Here is a 19,480-nt window from a genome sequence, read left to right as displayed (position 1 = left end):
AATTGGTTTTTGTTTATTTTAGTTTAGTTTTGAAATTATGAAGCTAACTTATTATAAAAATCAATGCATTGAATATATATATACAAAATATTTTTATATTGAATATTGTATATATTTTTTAATTATACAATATTATAAATGATTCAATAACATAATTTTCTAAATATTAAAAAACTAAATTTTTTTTTTTTAATATTTATGTTGGTCAACGCCGGTCAAACTGGTCAATGCCGGATTCCGGCGAAAAGTGTACCGGAAAAAAATGTTCGTGATGTTGGCGACATGACTACATATAGTTCGTATATGTGGGCATGCGATACATATAGTTCATATAGTTTAGGATCCATTATTAAACTTTGCATGTGTGGCCATGTCTTTGCGGATACTTCGTGTAGCCAGCCATCTTTTTTCCTAAAGATAATGAGAAAGCTTTGTCGTTTCGTTTATTGATTCAAGAAAGCTGGACCACTGGCCCAAAACAGTTCAAAGAATTCACGCTATGAATTTGATATTATTTTCTGATGGGTAAAATATTAGAGAATTTATAGTAACTAGCCATGGATTAAAAAGAATTAAGAAAATAGCCATGAGCTACTGTACTTTGTCTGTTGGATGTCGGAAAGCACGTGTAATTACACACATGCCCTTTATAACATGTTTTTTTTCTCGAATTACATGTGATAGAATAATATATCCCTTTTTATCATATTATTTTCCGGTATTACACGTTATTTATAAAGAGCACATGATATTTTTTTGAAAAAACACTCTATTCAGTTTAATATCTTTCTCTATCATGTTATTTTATAGTATTATACGTTTTTTATTATGATCACATGTGATTTTCTTTAAAAAAAATTCTTATTTTCTAGTAATTCACGGTTTTTATTAAGATCACATGTTATTTCTTTGAAAAACACTCTATTCAGTTTAATATCTTTCGCTATCATGTTATTTTGTAGTAATACACGTTTTTTTTTATTATGATCACATGTAATTTCTTTAAAAAACGATTCTTATTTTCTAGTAATTCACGGTTTTTATTAAGATCACATGTTATTTCTTTATAAAAAGATTCTATTCAAGTTTAATTTTTTCGTAACAATGATTTTAAAAAAAAAAACACTACGTAACAATGTTTTTTCTTAAAAATTCACTACCTTTTTTTAAATAGCATGTATTTTAGGTAAATATAACATGTGAAATTTAGATCTTACGTGCTATTTTGAAAAATATCACGAAACAATGTCGCCTACTATAGATCTCAAAACAAACGGAGGATGGTTTTGTTAATTCACCTCTTCAGACAAGGTGGGACAAGGTGGGTCTATGCTGTTTTCCGACAGAATTTTTTCTCTCTGCTAGTTTCTTAATTTATGTGTCAAATTTGGCTAGTTAATAATATTACCCAAAAATATTACTACTAAATTGAAATAATGAATGCAATAATGTGTTTGTTTAAAAAAAAATGAAATAATGCGAAACGATATGTGGGCCACAAGAAACGGAGACTGAATTGTCAGTACGCGCAGACACATAGCTTTCTTTTCCAGTTAAACACTTCAAAAGTATCATTCCAACTTTCCATCTATATTAACAATACTTTTCTATCTATATCCCTAATTTGTTTTTCTTTTTTTCCTATATGTATATACCTTTCTTTTTTCTTATATTTATAATTGATTAATACTGTATAAGTGTATATGATACTTATATATAACTATTTTTTTTGTATATTCGAACCGACTAAGTCGTTTGAAATTGAATCAATCTTGATTCAATCGATAAAAAAATCTTGACGAAAATGATTTATCTAGTAATTTAATATAAAAATTGAAAATATAAATAAATGTATCACTTTGACTTGAACTTTTGGGAATATACCTTCTAAAGTGAAAATTTACTTTTTTCGAAAATGAAAATTTTATATTTACCAAAATATTTCAAACTTCCTATAGTTTAATCTTAAAATTAAAACCAATGAAAGACTCAAATCAGCATTACATGGATAAGATTTGTCCAATGTAATAGTTAGGCAAAAAAAAAGAATTCAATCCAAGTATCCAACGAGAGTCATCGATCTTATATTATACAGATATAGGATAAGACAAAACAAATTTCTTATAAAAGGCATTGAAAAAAAGGAAAGTATAAAAATTAATAAATTTCTATATAAAATCATACATACAATTAGAAAGAAAAGCGGGGTCCGCACTCAACGCCATTATGATGACATCATCACATAACCACACAAAAAAAATACTAAAAACTTGAGTACTCTCTACGTTTCCTCGATTCTATATAAACCCTTCACATATCTCTTCTTCTTCTTACTGTTCTCTAATCCAATTCTAATTCTTCATAAACCCTAACTTTACCAAAATCCCTTTTTTTTTTAATCTTAAAAACATCTGATTTCTTGAAAATGTTGGAGGAATTCGATGAATCTGAGATTATTTTCTCTGATAGTTACTATCCAGTTCGCCGGCGGGAAGACGGGAACGAGAAAGAGAATCGTCCGGTGGGTTTCCGGGAAAACTCTGAGAGATTGAGGAACAAGTCATCGAAACGGACTAAAACGACGTCGTTGCCTACAGCGGGGACGGCGTTTTCGAGTTCGCTTCCGGTGAATATACCGATGCGGAGGTATTCAACGGAGGAGGAGTATTCCGATGACGACGGAGGAAGGAGAATGATTCCGCCGCATTTGATAGTTGGACGGAGGATTGAAGGAGGTCAAATGGCGTTTTCCGTTTGTACAGGTAACGGAAGAACTCTTAAAGGACGAGATCTGAGCCGGGTTCGTAATTCGGTTCTCAGGTTAACCGGTTTTTTGGAAGCTTGAATTTGGATTGGACCGGACTTTTATTAATTTTTTTGTTTGTTTTTAGTGGAAGAAGTAATCAGCGGTTCTCGTAATTGTTTTTTAGTTTGATTTTTAATTGAATGTCAAAGGAAAATGTCAAAAAAAAAAAGAACATTTATTTCCTTGTTTATTCTTGATTTTGATTCTCTTAATTGTAATAGAAAAAAGAAGAAAATAATATCAAGTTTTACTTTTGATCTAATTTTTCTTCATCAACACTTCTTTTGCGCTGACGAAATTGATTAAATTTGTTCTAAGAAAATGAGTTTTATGAATGTATTATGAAGATCTCTATTATTTTTTCTCTAATGAAGAAGATGAGGACAAAAGACGAACAGAAACAGCTGTTCTGTTGTAATTGATCATGAGAGAAAGCAAGAAATAGACATTTCTGGCCGGTGACATCAACGCGAAAAAATGCTTTATTTTATTTGACTCGAATTAGACATAAGTTTTTTTTATGAATTTTGAAGATTCTAGACCAAATACCAGCCTCATTTTTAGAATTTATGAAATTCTAAGTGTTCTTGACGTCTAAAACTATAATTGAAAATGGTGAATGGATTTGAACTCTAGTTTAACCGATATAAAACGAAATGGTCAAGTAAATTTATCTCGTTTTGAAGATATTAAATTACCCAAGGGTCTACCTAGTTATATCAGACTAGTTCTTCTATATAGTTTAATAAGCAAACCCAATAGTAAAATAAAAACTTGATAGTCGAACAAAAACAACTTGATAAATACTTCTAGTATTAAACTCCGATGATCGGAGGTTCAAGATCGGAGAGAGAGGTTTATCATAACAGAAGAAACAAACTTTATTAATCTCATCAAAAGTATTGTTACAAAGCTTAATCAGAAATGTAATCATAGTTGCGCTTATATACATATAATTACTAAAGATATTAAACCGAAATCTGGTTAACTTAAACCCGAGATAACCAGTATACTCAATACACCCCCCTCAAGTCTATATCATCAAAGTGTCTGGTTTGTATGATATAGGCTTGACAAAGACATTTGTTGAAGTAAACTGTGGAAAGGACCCGGATGCAGAGGCTTGGTAAGAATGTCAGGATGTTGATTACCTGTTGGAACATGCAAAGCCTTGAGTTTTCCTGCTTTAATTTGATCTCTAACCGTGTGACAATCAATCTCAATGTGTTTCGTACGTTCATGAAACACCGGGTTCAAAGAGATGTGCAATGCGGACTTATTGTCACAAAACAACTTAGCTGGACAAGTCATTGTAACATGAAGATCTTTGAGAAGTTGTTGCAACCAAATAAGTTCACATGTAGCCTGAGCCATACTGCGATATTCAGACTCTGTACTACTCCGACTAGCCACTGCCTGCTTCTTTGATTTCCAAGAAACCAGAGATATACCAAGATAAACACAGAATCCTGAAACTGATCTTCTTGTGTCTTTACATGCAGCCCAATCAGCATCAGAAAAAGCATTTAAGCATAATTCTGTATCAGCAGAGTACATTAAACCTTGTCCAGGATTGGATTTAATGTACCTTAAGACTTTATGTGCTGCTTGAAGATGAATGTCTGATGGCGCTGAAATAAACTGACTCAATTGGTGCACCGCAAAAGTGATATCCGGTCTTGTGATGGTTAGATATAGCAATCTACCAATAAGTTCTCTATATGATGTAGGATTAGGCAGAGGTGTACCCATGTCTTTGACCAGATGTAAGTTTGGATCCATAGGAATAGAACTTGGTTTGCATCCAAGTAAACATGCATCCTCTAGCAAATTCTGAGCATATTTTCTCTGACAAACAGAGATTCCCTTTGATGATCTTGAAATTTCCAATCCTAGAAAGAATCTAGCAGGACCAAGGTCTTTAATCTTGAACTCTGACCTCAATAAGTCTTTCAACTGTTCTACTGCAATCTCATCATTATTGGCAATCATTATATCATCAACATACACAAGCACCGCAATAAAAGAGCCAGAATCAACCTTGACAAACAAAGTATTGTCAGCAGGTGATTGAATGAAGTTTGCTCCCAATAACACAGAGGAAAATCTCTTATACCACTGACGGGAAGCCTGTTTTAAACCATAAAGAGATTTAAGAAGTCGACAAACCGGATTAGGAGGCAAACTTGTATTCGGAGGTGGAGTGTAGCCCTGAGGAAGACTCATGAAGATTTCTTCATCTAATTCTCCATGAAGAAAAGTATTTGATACATCCATTTGTGTTAAGATCCATCCTTTAGCAGAAGCAAGAGCAAGCATCAATTTCACACTAGCAAGCTTTGCAACTGGAGAGAATGTATCCAAATAATCAATGCCTTCTTGTTGTGTAAATCCTTGAGCTACTAATCTCGCCTTGTACCTTTCTACAGTACCATCAGGGTTGTACTTGATCGTAAACACCCATTTACAACCTACAACATTCTTACCCGGAGGTAAGGTTTCAATATTCCAGGTCTTGTTAAGCTCAAGAGCATGGAGCTCTTAATTTGCAGCTTTAGTCCACTTCTCCGATTTCATGGCTTGTGTGAAATTCTTTGGTTCTGTTTCCACACTATAAGCACAAATATAAGACTGGAAAAGAGGAGTATATCGATCATAAGAGATAACCGATGATATAGGATATGGTGTAGTCTTTTTAGGTGATGGTAGTGATATAATAGGAATATCTGGAGAAGAAGATTGTGTAGGTAGTACTGATATAGATGATGGTAATGATAAAGAAGATGATTGTTTGGAAGAAGTAGGTGGTAAGGTAGAACAAAATGGCACAAAAGAACAATGATACTCAGAAAGATAGCTAGGAGCTTTAGTAATACGTTTAGACCTAGCAAAAGGAACAGTATTAAGGCCTGTATCAGTGTTCTCTGTGTTATTAGTAGGAATGATGGTACTAGGTGGTAATGTAGATGCAGATGAATTTGATGCAGATGCAGATGCAGGAGCAGTAGAATGAACCAGAGATTCTCCATCAGTTAAAGGCATTGTTTCAACAAAATGTAAAGGAAAAGGTAATGGTAAAATAGTATTTGGAAACATATCAACAGCTTTGGATAAAAGTTCTGAAGTTCTGTCAACAACAGAGTTCTGTTGAGGAGTATAAGCACAAGAAAAGTAATGTATCATGCCTTTTTCTTTTATTAAATCTGTAAATGCCAGTTCTGGTGCATTATCTGATCTTATAGCCTTGATTTTTGCATTAAACTGTGTTAAAATAAGCTGTATAAAAGTAGGGAAAACAGTAGAAACATCCTTTTTATTACGCAACATATAGATCCAAGTTGTTCTAGTACAATCATCAACCAAAGTGAGAAAATATCTAAAGCCTTCTACAGATTCAACACTAAAAGGACCCCAAATGTCTAAATGAACAAGATCAAAAGGATTTAAAGCTAGATTATTATGAGACACATATGCTAATCTTCTCTGTTTAGCTAAAGGACAGATAGAACAAGATGAAACATCAGATTGAAAAGATTTTAAAGATGGAATGAAACTAACAAGTTTTTGTAAAACAGTAGATGAAGGATGCCCTAAATGTTGGTGCCAAAGATGTCCATCAGCATGCACAGAACCAGAGAAAGAACACACTGCAGGTTTTAATGTAGAGAGGGATGATTTCTCTGTTTCCAGAATGTATAAATTATGATAGAGTCTACCCCTCCCAATCATCAAGCTCTGAGAAAGTTCCTGAATGAAACAGCAAGAATCATAAAAATGAGCAGAACAAGACAAATGTTTAACCAATGAACTCACACTTATCAAGTTGAATTTAAAATCAGGAACATGTAAAACATTATGCAAAATCAATGTATGAGAAATATGAACAGTGCCAGTATGAGTAATAGAAACTCTAGTACCATTTGGTAATGTAACAGTAACACCAGATACAGGCTTTAATTCTCTAAACATTGCTAGATCAGAACATACATGACTAGAAGCTCCACTATCTATATTCCAAGCATCATAAGGTAGAAATTTTTGTAAAGAAGAAAGAATATGATTTTGGAATGTGAGATTATTATTCTCATATTTAAGACTAGTAGAAGGAAAAGGAATTTCAGTACCAGAAGTAGAAGTGTGTGCCATTAAGCCATGTTCAGAAATCGTAGCAGTAGGATTAGAGTCACCAGAAGAAGCTACAGGCTCTTGAATTTGAACTTGAGCCTGAAATTGTGAAACCATTTGTTCAATCTGTTGTGGAGTAAAATCTTGTAAGTTGATATTGCTTCCACCATGAGTAACATGTGGCATATACTGAGGAACCAAAGATCCATAAGGAGTATTCATTTGCATAGGAACAAAACCATCAGAAGGATATGTTCCAGTTTCAGTGTATACATGAGCCACTGCATTCGCCTTTTGCATAGAGTTAGCATATGGCATCATTTGCATCTGAGGCTGTGACTGCATTTGCATCCTAGGTTGAAATGGCATCATAGGAACCCGTGGCTATAATTGAGGATTTCCCCTATAACCATAAGCAGAAGCAGGCACCTTATACCTTGGTGGATACCCAAGTATCTTGAAGCATTTTTGTATTGTATGTCTCATTTTCCCACAATGAGTACATATTGGTTTTGGAGGTGGTCTAGCTGTATAAGCTGCAACATAAGCATTTTCAGCTTCAGACATCATGGGAGCAACACTCTGAAAAGCCACATTATCAACCCGAGTAGTAGGTTTAACAATTCTCTGTCTTTCATCCTGAGTCACCATGTTAAAAGCTTCTTCTATAGTTGGGATAGGCTTAAGCATCAAGATGTGACGCCTAGTTTGATCAAAAGACTCATTCAAACCCATAAGAAACTTTGTAACCCTACTCTTCTGTTGCAATCTTTCCCATTTAGCAGCTGCATCACACTCACAGCGACCACATGTGCAAACAGGTAATTCTACATAATTCTTGTGTTCTTCCCACAAGGTTAGCAAAGCTGTATAATATGTAGATACATCCATTGAACCCTGCTCAATCTTACTAAGCTTCTGTTCTATATCAAATATCCTTGGAGCATCATCCTGCTTAAATCTAGATAACAGATTGTTCCAAATTCCTTGTGCAGTTGCTATGAAGAGTAAGCTTTGACCAATCTTTTTATCAACAGCATTCATCAACCAAGTAGAAACTATATCATTACACCTAGACCAAGCACCAAAATCTCTATGATCTTCAGGTGGTTTAAGAATCGTACCGTTGATGAATCCCAATTTATTTCTGACATTCAAAGCCATCAGAATCGAGCGACGCCAAGAATGAAAATCTGAAGCATTCGTAAGACGATCTGAAACAAGAATAAGTCCAGCATGATCGTTATTATGAAGATAATACGGATTCTCATACTGATCATAACGCGATGGTTGTTCACCAAGATTAGACGAAGGACGAGTTCCCGGAATCGTAGATGGAGGTACATAAGATCCCATTTTCAGTGTGAAAACGGAGAAATTACAAAGAAAGATGTTACGAAATTGTGAAAGAAAACAAGATTCGTTAACACCAGAGGTCAATCAAAAGAAAATGAAAAGCAGAACGGAAAAATTGATTCCGGCGAACACAAAAGAAGAAATCGCAAAGTGCGAGAATGATTAACAGAAGAAATTGAAGCTTTGCAAGAAGAAACTCATCTCCGACGAACACAAAGAAAGCGGAAGATCAGAATATTATGCTCTGATACCATATTAAACTCCGATGATCGGAGGTTCAAGATCGGAGAGAGAGGTTTATCATAACAGAAGAAACAAACTTTATTAATCTCATCAAAAGTATTGTTACAAAACTTAATCAGAAATGTAATCATAGTTGCGCTTATATACATATGATTACTAAAGATATTAAACCGAAATCTGGTTAACTTAAACCCGAGATAACCAGTATACTCAATACCTAGATTATTTCCACACATATTCTTCTGTTCTTAATCAAGCATAAAATTAAATGGAAACCAATTATTCAAACCTTATCTTGATAAAATATAATAGGCATATGGAGATTAATAACTAATTAAGGTCTTATCATGAAATAATAATAATAAAAGTTTTTTGTACAATTAATTTCTTACTAGCCATCACTTTGGAATTTTAGCATCTCGTAGATACACTTTGACACATTATGACATGATTATAAGCCGACGGCACATGCATCTAGCCAAGTTCTTATCCATTAACTTTGTTACGACTAAATTATGTAAGATACATTAAAATATTATAACTTTATAAGCTTGTTTTTCACATTCGTATAGCGATATTATAGTAATATTTTATACTTTAACAAGGATTGTGTAAAATTCAAATCTAACATGCCCAGTCTTAGAATAGGCAGCTTCTTATAATCATGCGTTTTTTAAAAAAAAAAGTATAAAACCGACAAGGAAACTAAGTCAAATTATAATTGCATAAAATTCTTCTGGTTAGTCATTTATTGAAAAGGAAAAGACCAAGAAAGTTTTATGCAATTATAGCGTGATTAACAATGGCGATTCATGACTCTCATATGTCAAAAACAAGTTTATAATATAGCATAAAAAGAAAAGGATTTTTATTCTATTATTTGGAAAACAAATCATATATCCCATTATCATGAGTATGAGTATAATCAAGATTATTGTGAACACCTAGTATTTTTGATTCATCATATCAACTAAGTACAGAAATACGTTTCATAAGTTCCCAAGCCGTAAAGAATTGTATTTGCTTTGATTAAAGGGACAACTGGGGCATAGATAAAAATGGAGAGTGTAATTAAGAAATCGACAAAAGTCGATTTTGTCGGAGACGAAAAAAAAAATAACGCTTCAAATGATCCTCGTTTTCAAAAGAATTACAGAAAAAACTGTTGATTTTTTTTACATGCGCGTGTGAGAGCGCTTTGACTTTTAGGAGAGAAAGAATGAACTGACAAACATTAAATGCTCAGCACGTGAACTGATGCTTACCAAACTAACAATAATTGTTGTTTTTTCGAATTGGAGCAATTTTAACACGCTACAAACATATATTCCACCATTTTAACATTTGTACACAAGTAACTACATAAATAGAGCGTTAAAAGTAATTATAGTTTTAAATGATTAGATCTATGTATTCATATATATATCGTTATTAACATTTTTATATATGTAAACACGTACATGGAGCATTATCACATTTTTATACATATAAACATGTAGATAAAAGGTTATTAACATTTGTATACATCTAAACACGTAGATAGAACGTCATTAACATTTGTATACATAAATCTACTTAGTTTTTTGGATATCCAACACCTATTGATGTGTTTGTTTTGATATTGAGCCGTAAGTCATTTGTCAGACGTAATGGACCATCTCTTGCAAAACACTTTTAGCGAGTAAAGTTAGTTTTGGGAGAAAAGTGGGTTAATGTTGTTTTTGTTATGAACTCCGACAAGAAAAAATGAAAAACTAATTAGATCTCAAAACCTTTGTCTTTTGGCCAATTATCTCTTGATTAAAATGGTTTATTGAATTGTATTTGCTTTGATTAAGATTGCGTAGGCATAACTTGCATTTGATGATTAACATAGAGAAAGATTATGTTATCCTTCCTTATTTCCATCGATTGTATGAATAAAAAGACAGCAAAAAATAAGTGAGATGACGTGGAAGTACAAGTGGACCACGTGTGTGAGAAAAGCAAAAACATCGAGTTTGATGATCCAAACTGTCAGAATCTGATTGGACGTACACATATCAAATGATATGTTTCTTTTTGCGTTCATGTGCATACCTTTTTAGCCACAAGATTCCCTAAATTTATTACGTGTGCAAACAAACAATCCTAAATCATTTGACACAGCAATTTAAGCTTGTCTTTTTCTCAATAAATCTCTTGAAAGCTCTATCTATATGGTTTGGCCCAGTATAACATTGATTGCATTTGCTTGCACACTATTGCTTTTGGATCTCTGCAAATTTCACTTTTATGAAAATGATTTTCAGTCATTTCTCAAAAATATAAATAAAACTTAAATTTTCCTAGAGATGACAAGTTGAAAGTTAAGTTGTTTCATTTATGAATCAATTTGTTGTATTTTGAACAAGAATGCTATGCACAGTAAAAAGCTAATACAGTTACAACACCAAATATATCAAGCGACCAAGAAGTTGATTCCAAAGCTAAAGCTCTCACATGTGGCCCTAAAGAGATGGTTAACTTACAAATCTGAGCTCACAATCGCCTTGACTTTGTCACCATGTGTCGGTTGCTTGACGCATAGCCAAACTTGCTGATGTCTGGTTTAAGAGAGAACCTTTTTTTTTGACAAAACCAAATAAAAGAAAACAAACAAATCTCTCTGAGATTATTGCATCAATCACCAAAAACTATTGAAGATATTATACTATGAGAGGTAAAAATGTTTACCCTTTGGACGGACAAGTGTTGCGGATATCTTTGAGAGGTGCACGCAGGCCGCTAGCACGAGAGCCAGTCCCAGAATATTTGAAAGATGATATAGCTGAGACAAATCTTTCCACTGATTTCTCTGCTATTTCTGAGTAATGCCCTATATGTGAAATGTTCGATCCAAACTTCTCAACATCATCGGTTTCAACTGGTGTTTCAGCATTGAGAACTTCACAGGATAGTACAGGAAAAAAAAACGTTTGAGTCAAAGATCCATTATAACACTTATACAGCAGATACAGGTATTTAGGGGGAAATAATTTCTATAATTACCGGGATCTGTTTCATCCATGCGCATGTGCTTGGAATTTTGATTTTCCTGAAATAATTAGAAAAGTTAATAAATGGCTTGAATAATGATACTATGATAGCATAAGCGGCAAAAAATGAACAGTGGCTAATAGAACAATTCTATTAACCTTCTGAAGATTTTCATCTAAGTCAAGCTTCCTCTTCCCTGTTGCAGCTCCATGAAAACTATTGATAGCAATGGAAGAGAGAGGTATAACATTCTCGGGAGTACTAAAGGCAGACGGGATTTCAACGGATGGATTCTGTTCTTCTTCATCGATCTGATGGTTTATCTTATGGATGTCTGTTGTTCTCTCAGCCACCTCATTCATGGCAGAGAAACTCGCTTCTTTAGCATCTTCATGATCGTTGTAGATTCGGTCGTGATGTAAACATGGGCTTGTTGTTGCTATAGCTCTGTGATTCTCTTCTCTTTTAGACGCGCTTGACATGTTAATCACAGATTTAACAGCCTTTCTCTGACCAATCACAGAGCAATCATTAAGACACGGGATCGGTTGTTTAAGACCTTTGTCCTCCTGCTTCTGCTTAAAATACTTGCTTCTTACTATAACCTTCAAACTATCTGTCTTCGGCCGTTCCACTTTCCGCTCGCCGTATTTATGATGAAGATGCTTGTGATTCTTTTCCATTGCATCTAAAAGATTGTGACGCGTAAAAGAAAAGTCAGGATAGTAAGTTTAGAGTATAAATTTGTTCAATCTTGAAAATAAATAAAAATTGTACCGTCATCGGGTGACTCTCTTTTCTCTGCAACTTTGCTAACACATGCATTTTCACCCTAAAGACACAAAGAGATTAGAGCTTGGGCTACAACTTCCAAGAACTAACATCTGGTTCTTCTAGTTGCTTACCAAGCTATAAACCGGGGATTCATTTGTTGTCTGACTTGAAAGAGCATCTATATCCGTTGCATTATCCTCAGGAGTACTTGGAGACTCATCAGTAGGGGTCAGAGACATTGGTGATATCCTAGGAGCCTTGAATTTTCTTTTAGCCTCAACAGATGCAAAGCCTTTCAGATGTTAAGTGAAGAACAAGTAGAATAGATCAAACATCGTCAGTTTGAACAGCTAATGAGACTCTTAAAGATATACAGGACATCTTAATCAAAACAAAAATCCGACAAAACCAAGTGAACTACGTTTCAAATGTAACAAACTACATTAAAATGAAATATATGGGATGCACCATTTAAGGATACAGAAGTACTTTGTGAGAAGGTTTTTCTGGACTGGCAAATCAAGCTTTTTCTTTACAGTTTCAGGTTTGAAACTTTTGGGGCGGGATATAACATCAACAGCCAATATAGGAGTAACACTCTCAGCCTATTCATTCAAGAAAACAAGACAACGAATCAAGAAGGGATCAAGCTGACCTAGAAATAGAAAAAAGTCGTTTAATATACCTGGAATGGCAACTGTGTGAAGGGATCAAGCTGGCCTAGTGCTATACCCTTAGCAATATGTTGTGGCATCGATGTGAATGACGTTAAGAAATCAATTAAATTTTCCTTAATCAATTTTGATAAATGGAGGCCTAATGTCAAAATACTTGTCTCAAAGGATATGGGCCTACAAAATCTGAATCTTCGCCAAGGTAGTCAGAAATGTCAGATAAGTGTATAATATCTTCAGTGTTTGGGTCATAGACACGTTGATGCTTGAAAGTCAGTAAAGCTCTCTTGAATGACTCTTCATAAAGAGGAGGAACTGAAACTGTGCTGTACTTTAAGTGCTTAATTACCTGAAAGCAAACTACCAACATATCACACAAGTAAACTCTTTTCCAAAACTGTGTATATAGGATTGATTCAGGAAAATCTAAAGCTAGTTTTGTAAGAATTGTGGTAAAGAATCCAGTTTTTGAAGTAATCTTGCTCTTGCTTTACCAAATTCCTTGCTGTAAGATAATATCAAGCCAGAAAAGAATGTATACCCTGTCATAGCTTTTGAACTTCGTAATGAGTGCATGAGCTCTTTTGAGTCCCATTCCTGGAAGTGACTGCAGATAATCGCAGCCACTTAATATGCACATTTCGAGAAGCATTTGGCTTGAAAATCCCGAAAGACTGAGATCCTTATTTTTGGGTAGCTTGGAGGCTTGAAACTCAACACCATGACCAAACTTGTCCATTTTAAAAATGATCTGTGACATAAAAATTAGCAGTTGAAGTCTTGATGGTAATACACTGGGATCGATAAGGAATTAACACTATATCTACCAGAAAAGAAGTAGAAATACTGATGAACTGCAAATATCTCATGCAAAGTGTAACAGAAAGCTTACTCTTGGGCAGCCAAAAGGTATGAGATCAGAATCCTCAGTGATAATCGCATCAACTTGCTTAGTAATAGCCAAGAATGTCATCTGCGCATCAGCCTCATACGGAGCAACAACGTAATCAACATTCTCCTGCCTCAGAACCTTCAATGGTAGAAAATCTTCAGTTCAAAGAGATGGAAAAGAAAGCAAGGAAAAATATAAATCCATTTATCTGGAGAGGAGTACAAGTTATCCAGCCTACTGTTACCTGTATCAATTCGTGTGCAATAGAAGGTGAAATGTCTACAGCCTTTGAATAGCACTCATAAGCAGCTGAGGAATTTCCATTTGCTTCATGTTCCAATGCACGTGCAAGATTTTCCTTTCTGGATCTGAACTTGATTGTTACAGAAAAGAAATGGACTTGGTGTTAAACTTGTTCAAATGATAACCAAGAAACAAAAATAAATTTGCATATTGTGCCTATATTATCTAGCCAATGATTACATACCTAGCACGCTTATTCTCTTGTTCTAGTTTCATCGGTAATGGACCTCCATCGAAGACCATGATAGGCTTCACTCCATGATGGCGGAGTAAATTCACTCTATGCATACAATATTGAATATGCCTGAAAGATTAAACACCAGTAAAACCCATTATCTTCTACAAAACCAGAACCAGAACAGTAACAAGAGAACACATCTTAAAGATTACTACTGTCAAATGTCCTTCCCTTACAATAACTGGACAAATGACAATTACGTCTTGGTTAGCAAACATGAATCAAGTGTAAACGAAATCTCTATCACATTATCCTTACAAGCCTAACATCCACAAGAGATAGAAACCAGAGTGCCCATCAAAAAATAACCAGAAAAAGCTTGAATTTTCAGAGTGTGCTTAACGAAATGGGACCATAAACTTCGAGACAAAGAAACCCACTTTCTAAATTGGGCAAAACCAAAATCAGTCGATCTAACATCTGGGATTCGTCAAGCAACTTGAGAGAAGGAAAAAAACGAACCTCTTGGTGGGTAATCCCTTACAGAGCTCTCGGCTACAAGATAAAGCACCTTTGTGTAGCCATGAATATGTATCAACGGCGACGATACAACCCTCAAGCTCCTTGATATGAATCGGTACCATTATCGATTTCAGCAACGGTAAAAGCCCTTGAATACCCATTTCCTCTCCTTCCTGTTCCAATACGATTCTCAAGGACGAGAATGAAGAAACCCTAATTTCGCCCTGACGAGAACATTTCAGGAGCCTGGACTGTATCGACGACAATCGAGGAGGGGTGTTTTCACAAATCTGGCGGGAAAATTCTATTAGGGATTTTGACCAAATTTTTTCGGTCCAAGGACTCTCGGAAGATTTTTCAATCGAAGATTATAATTTGTTTTTTATTCCAAAAAACATTTTAATTGGCCTGCCATTCTCTTAGGATACCTAAGCAAATCTCATAAACTTTTAGTGCAATTAACCAAAAAAAAACCACCATAGGTAATTTCACATAATTGAGAAATTGTGTACATTAAAATTTTTGTAAGAAAGAATGACAAATAAATTATGTAAAAAACTGTAATTTAACTAAAAAAATTTGTTGTGACAAAAACTTTTTGCAAATGGTTTTTAATTTTCCCTCAACAGCAGAGTTAATCTTAAACTCGATTCAATAGGAAAAAAAAGACGTACTGATTACATGATAATTTAATGCAGGCAGCCAGTCACAATTATGCAGATATTTATGATCTAAAATATTTTTTTTTTGCCAAATTTATCAAATATAATCCATTACTCGGGTCACAAATTTCAACTAAGAAAACTTATTTGTAACTACACTAAGAGATACTATGCTACCAAAAACAAAATACATAGTCAACATTATTTCCATTAAATTGGTCAAGATTTGTGTATGGTTGTGATAAGTGACTTAAAAAATTAATATTAACGGTTTAATTCCAACACTAATTCAGAAGAAAAAAAAATCTGAAACGAGTTAGGTAATTCAATTTAATCTAAAAATACAATCTATTTGGGAAATTAAAAACTAAAGAAGAAAGAGTTGTGTTAGATTTAACAATAAGATATGTTCTACATTTTTTTTGGATGCTATCAACTAACTATTGAGTTGCCTATACTTAAAAGTTGCATAGTCAATTATTATTATTATTATTATTATTATCTACTTAACATTTTTGAAGTACAAATTTGCTCAAAGCCAATCGGGTCGGGTTTTTTAAAAAATTTTGACCCGATTAGATTTTTTGACCCGACTCACTGGCCAATCAAAACTCTCGGATTCTTTTAAATGCGACTTTCCAAAAAAAAAATCAACTAATTCGACTAAATATCCTCTTAATTACATTCCTAATCTAACAAATCCTAACAATGGAATCTCTTCCACAAATTTTGACTATTATTATGTATAATCTATTTTGGTAAGATTTTTTCTACAAAAATAAACAACAATAATTACAACATTAATTATACGATTATAACAACTAAACATGGAATCCTAACAATATACTTTAATTTCTGACGATTTGTTTATCTCATTGTATCCCATTTATATGCTAAATATATTCTACAAATCTATTCAGTTTCCTAATAAAATTGAACAATATAATGTCTACATTCAATATACACAACATCAATTGGAAATGTCTAATAAATCAAACTATTTGTTCTTAATTTTGACGAAATATCTATAAAGCATATTCTATATATTATTGAATCAAAGATTTGTAAAGATATTCTATACTTTCTCAACACAAATTTCTTAAATTTTCTAACCTAAACGCCAAGAGACTATGACATCTATAAATATGTTTTCGCTAACAGAGAATTACACATCAGCACAAAGTTTACCTTTTAACACGATAAGAGAAGCATTTCCAGAAATCAATGGTTGCTTCATTTTCCAATCTCAGAGATTTGACATTTGAGACCTTACAAAGCCGCATGGTGCGTCCAAGTTTAAGAACCTGCATTCATGGACAATATACTGTCAAAAAAAGGGAGACACTTGATATGGTCTAGACTGATGAGAAAGTAAGTTTCCATGTACTAAGATTTGATTCTAAACCTTTTTCTTATCAACTAACTTGATATGTTGCATGTCTTAGGAAGCAAAGTGTTTTCTGGTCGAATCTAAGAATATAGAGGTAAGAGTTCGTATATCCTACTCTTTCAAACATTCTAAATATTCTTAATAAGTAAGAAATCTTAACTTGATGACCAGCTTTAATGCTGGTAGAAAAATATTTTTATCTACCACGTTTAATAGTTTCCAGTGGATGAAAATCTTTATATTCCAGAGGTGGAAGAATTCAAAACAATGTAAGCATCTGCACTAGAGGTTTGACTTATTTGTATCTCCAATTAAACTAATTTAGTTTGTCTCTTGATTCTAATTTGCAGGCTCCAAAGCAAAAAACTATCAGGAAGACTGATTGAAAAAAAAGAAATCAAAGAGAGAAGATCAAAAACGGTAGATAAAACGAAAAAATTGAGAAAGAAACCTTTTAGGAATGATTGATGATGATACGAGAAGCCATTGTTGTGCAATCGGAGCTGCTTTAGCCGATCCCAATTCGCAACTGCAAATGAAAACAAGAATGGTAGGAATTTCGTTAGGGTTTTTCTCCTTCCTTTCCCTTAGATATCTTCTTGTCGAAGAGTGGACTGTTTTATTTGTAACATTGTTGACATGGCTTGCATTGAACCCAAGTTAGGTCACTTCCCGTGTCAGCGATGGCAAGGACTTTCGACGGAGGAGTACCGATTGAGATACTCATGAAGTATTCGCCGCCATTTGAGATCAACCCGGATTGGAGGTCGGTTTTGGTATTGAAACGGCGAGAGCGTGAGATTGAGCGGAGGAAAGCAGCGTTGAGACCGTCGGAGACGGTGTGGTGAGGGTTGTAAAGTGGAGAATGAGGAGAGTCACTGTGGATTAGCTCAACGGTTAGGTTTTCCCTGTTAGCTGAAGAAGTGGAAGTGAAGAAGATGGTTTTTGATTATGGAATTGTCGAATTATCCTCAATTCAATTTTGAAACAGTAAATCTGTGGATGTAAGATATGATCCGATCTAGAACTCACCAATCGTTGAAGAAAAACAGAAAATCGCAGTCTACAAGTGAAGGATCACTTCGAAGAAGCTGGGATTCAATGATGAACACGACCGAGAGAAAGAGTCAAAGAGACGAAGATAATTTGTTTGATTGATTATGTTTTTAGAATTGACAAAATGCCTTACATGTACCAGATTGTGTCGTCTCAACATATTGTACCAACACCATTTTATACTGCCGGTTAAATCGCCTCCAACGAACTCTCCGCCACCGTCAAAGCTAGCGTCTTCCTCCATCTCTCTCTCGGAAATAACCATTAAAAAACAAGGGACATGACGATTGCCAAACGCATCGTTTAGTATTTGTTGGGCTACGCTTTGTGATTTACATGGGCCACTTCCCACTTTCCCATTTCTATTGTAAATACTAAATACAAGATTTGCATATTAAAAATCCTATATATTCATTTCTATGGTAAATGCAAATCGAAAAACCCTATATATTCACTTCAACTGACATTCCAACTTCAATAAGGTTTTTCTATTTATTTTTAATTATTTAAAAATTATAATTAAAATGTGGCATAATATTATTATTAAAATATTTATATATATAGTTATAATTTTATAATATGTTTTAATATCGGTGGTATATTATTTTTACGGGTTGGTCAAAAAATACATACTAATTTAAAAATATATATATATTATGGAAACCATTTGAAAGCAAACTTTTAAATTGAGTCAAATTATATGTCTTTTAAATACAAATATTATTAAAAAAAATAATAAAATGATGTTTAATTTCACAGGACGGGATTATATGGTGGGACGGGTTTGGGTCGATATTAATAGGAGACAATATACCACGGGTAAAATCTTAGAAATAATAAATCAAAATACAATTATACAATCTTAAACACAAAACAAAACAAATACAATTTAAAATTTTAATTTTTTAGTTACAGCATATATAATCCGCGGTGTACAATAAAAAATATTCTATATAACAAATTTATCAGTTTATAAATAGATTAAAAAAATCATTTAATTAACCCGCGGTGTACTGCGGGTCATATCCTAGTTATTATTATTAGGAAAAACTACCAAATCTACCACATTTCCCCTAATTCTTTCCAAATCTACCACATTTTCAACTTCCTTTCCAATTCTACCACATTTGATATGGAAGTTACTATTTTGTCTTCCCTTTCTCTCTTTCTCTTTATGTTTATTTTTTAATTTTTTTTGTTTTCTTTCTTTCTCTCACTCTTCTTCTCTCTCACATTATTTTTTTTTTCTCTCACTCATAGATATATATGTATATCTATGAAGTTTTATTCTTCTTTTTCTTCTCACATGATTTTTTCTCTCCTACAAAATCTAAATCTGGGTTTGAAAATAGTTTATCAATTATATAGTTTTGGTCCACGACGTTAAATCGGCTACACATTTAGATCTTGGTTTCTTCTTATATGAACTTGTCCCCGATCTAATTCTATTACTCATTTGATCTGAACTTGTCCTCGATTTA

The 19,480-nt window shown here is 33.7% G+C and overlaps 2 protein-coding genes and 1 long non-coding RNA gene across 3 annotated transcripts; 1 reads left to right on the top strand and 2 right to left on the bottom strand.

Annotated features, from left to right (window-relative positions):
- Nucleotides 1–2,324: 2,324 nt before the first annotated feature.
- On the top strand, nucleotides 2,325–3,065 carry LOC9326886. Its single transcript, XM_002893526.2, has one exon. It carries the CDS (start codon nucleotides 2,426–2,428, stop codon nucleotides 2,843–2,845), a length of 420 nt encoding a protein of 139 aa, XP_002893572.1. The 5' UTR covers nucleotides 2,325–2,425; the 3' UTR covers nucleotides 2,846–3,065.
- A 7,804-nt stretch (nucleotides 3,066–10,869) lies between these two features.
- Nucleotides 10,870–15,232, bottom strand: LOC9326885 (exonuclease 1). Its single transcript, XM_021015116.1, has 14 exons — nucleotides 14,892–15,232; nucleotides 14,376–14,495; nucleotides 14,133–14,256; nucleotides 13,889–14,026; nucleotides 13,538–13,747; nucleotides 13,170–13,345; nucleotides 13,008–13,080; nucleotides 12,804–12,927; nucleotides 12,454–12,614; nucleotides 12,326–12,380; nucleotides 11,707–12,236; nucleotides 11,561–11,606; nucleotides 11,246–11,456; nucleotides 10,870–11,132 (listed from the first exon to the last, which is right to left on the bottom strand). Exons 1-14 carry the CDS (start codon nucleotides 15,050–15,052, stop codon nucleotides 11,051–11,053), a joined length of 2,211 nt encoding a protein of 736 aa, XP_020870775.1. The 5' UTR covers nucleotides 15,053–15,232; the 3' UTR covers nucleotides 10,870–11,050.
- A 919-nt stretch (nucleotides 15,233–16,151) lies between these two features.
- Nucleotides 16,152–18,455, bottom strand: LOC110224630. Its single transcript, XR_002329133.1, has 4 exons — nucleotides 18,133–18,455; nucleotides 17,976–18,034; nucleotides 17,395–17,858; nucleotides 16,152–16,857 (listed from the first exon to the last, which is right to left on the bottom strand). It is a non-coding gene; the product is annotated as an uncharacterized LOC110224630 (long non-coding RNA).
- Nucleotides 18,456–19,480: the final 1,025 nt, after the last annotated feature.

Source organism: Arabidopsis lyrata, assembly GCF_000004255.2.
Source record: "Arabidopsis lyrata subsp. lyrata unplaced genomic scaffold ARALYscaffold_1, whole genome shotgun sequence".
Lineage (NCBI taxonomy): Eukaryota > Viridiplantae > Streptophyta > Magnoliopsida > Brassicales > Brassicaceae > Arabidopsis > Arabidopsis lyrata.
The sequence above is the reverse complement of the archived record's forward strand: the minus strand, read 5'-3'. Positions and strand labels throughout refer to the sequence as shown.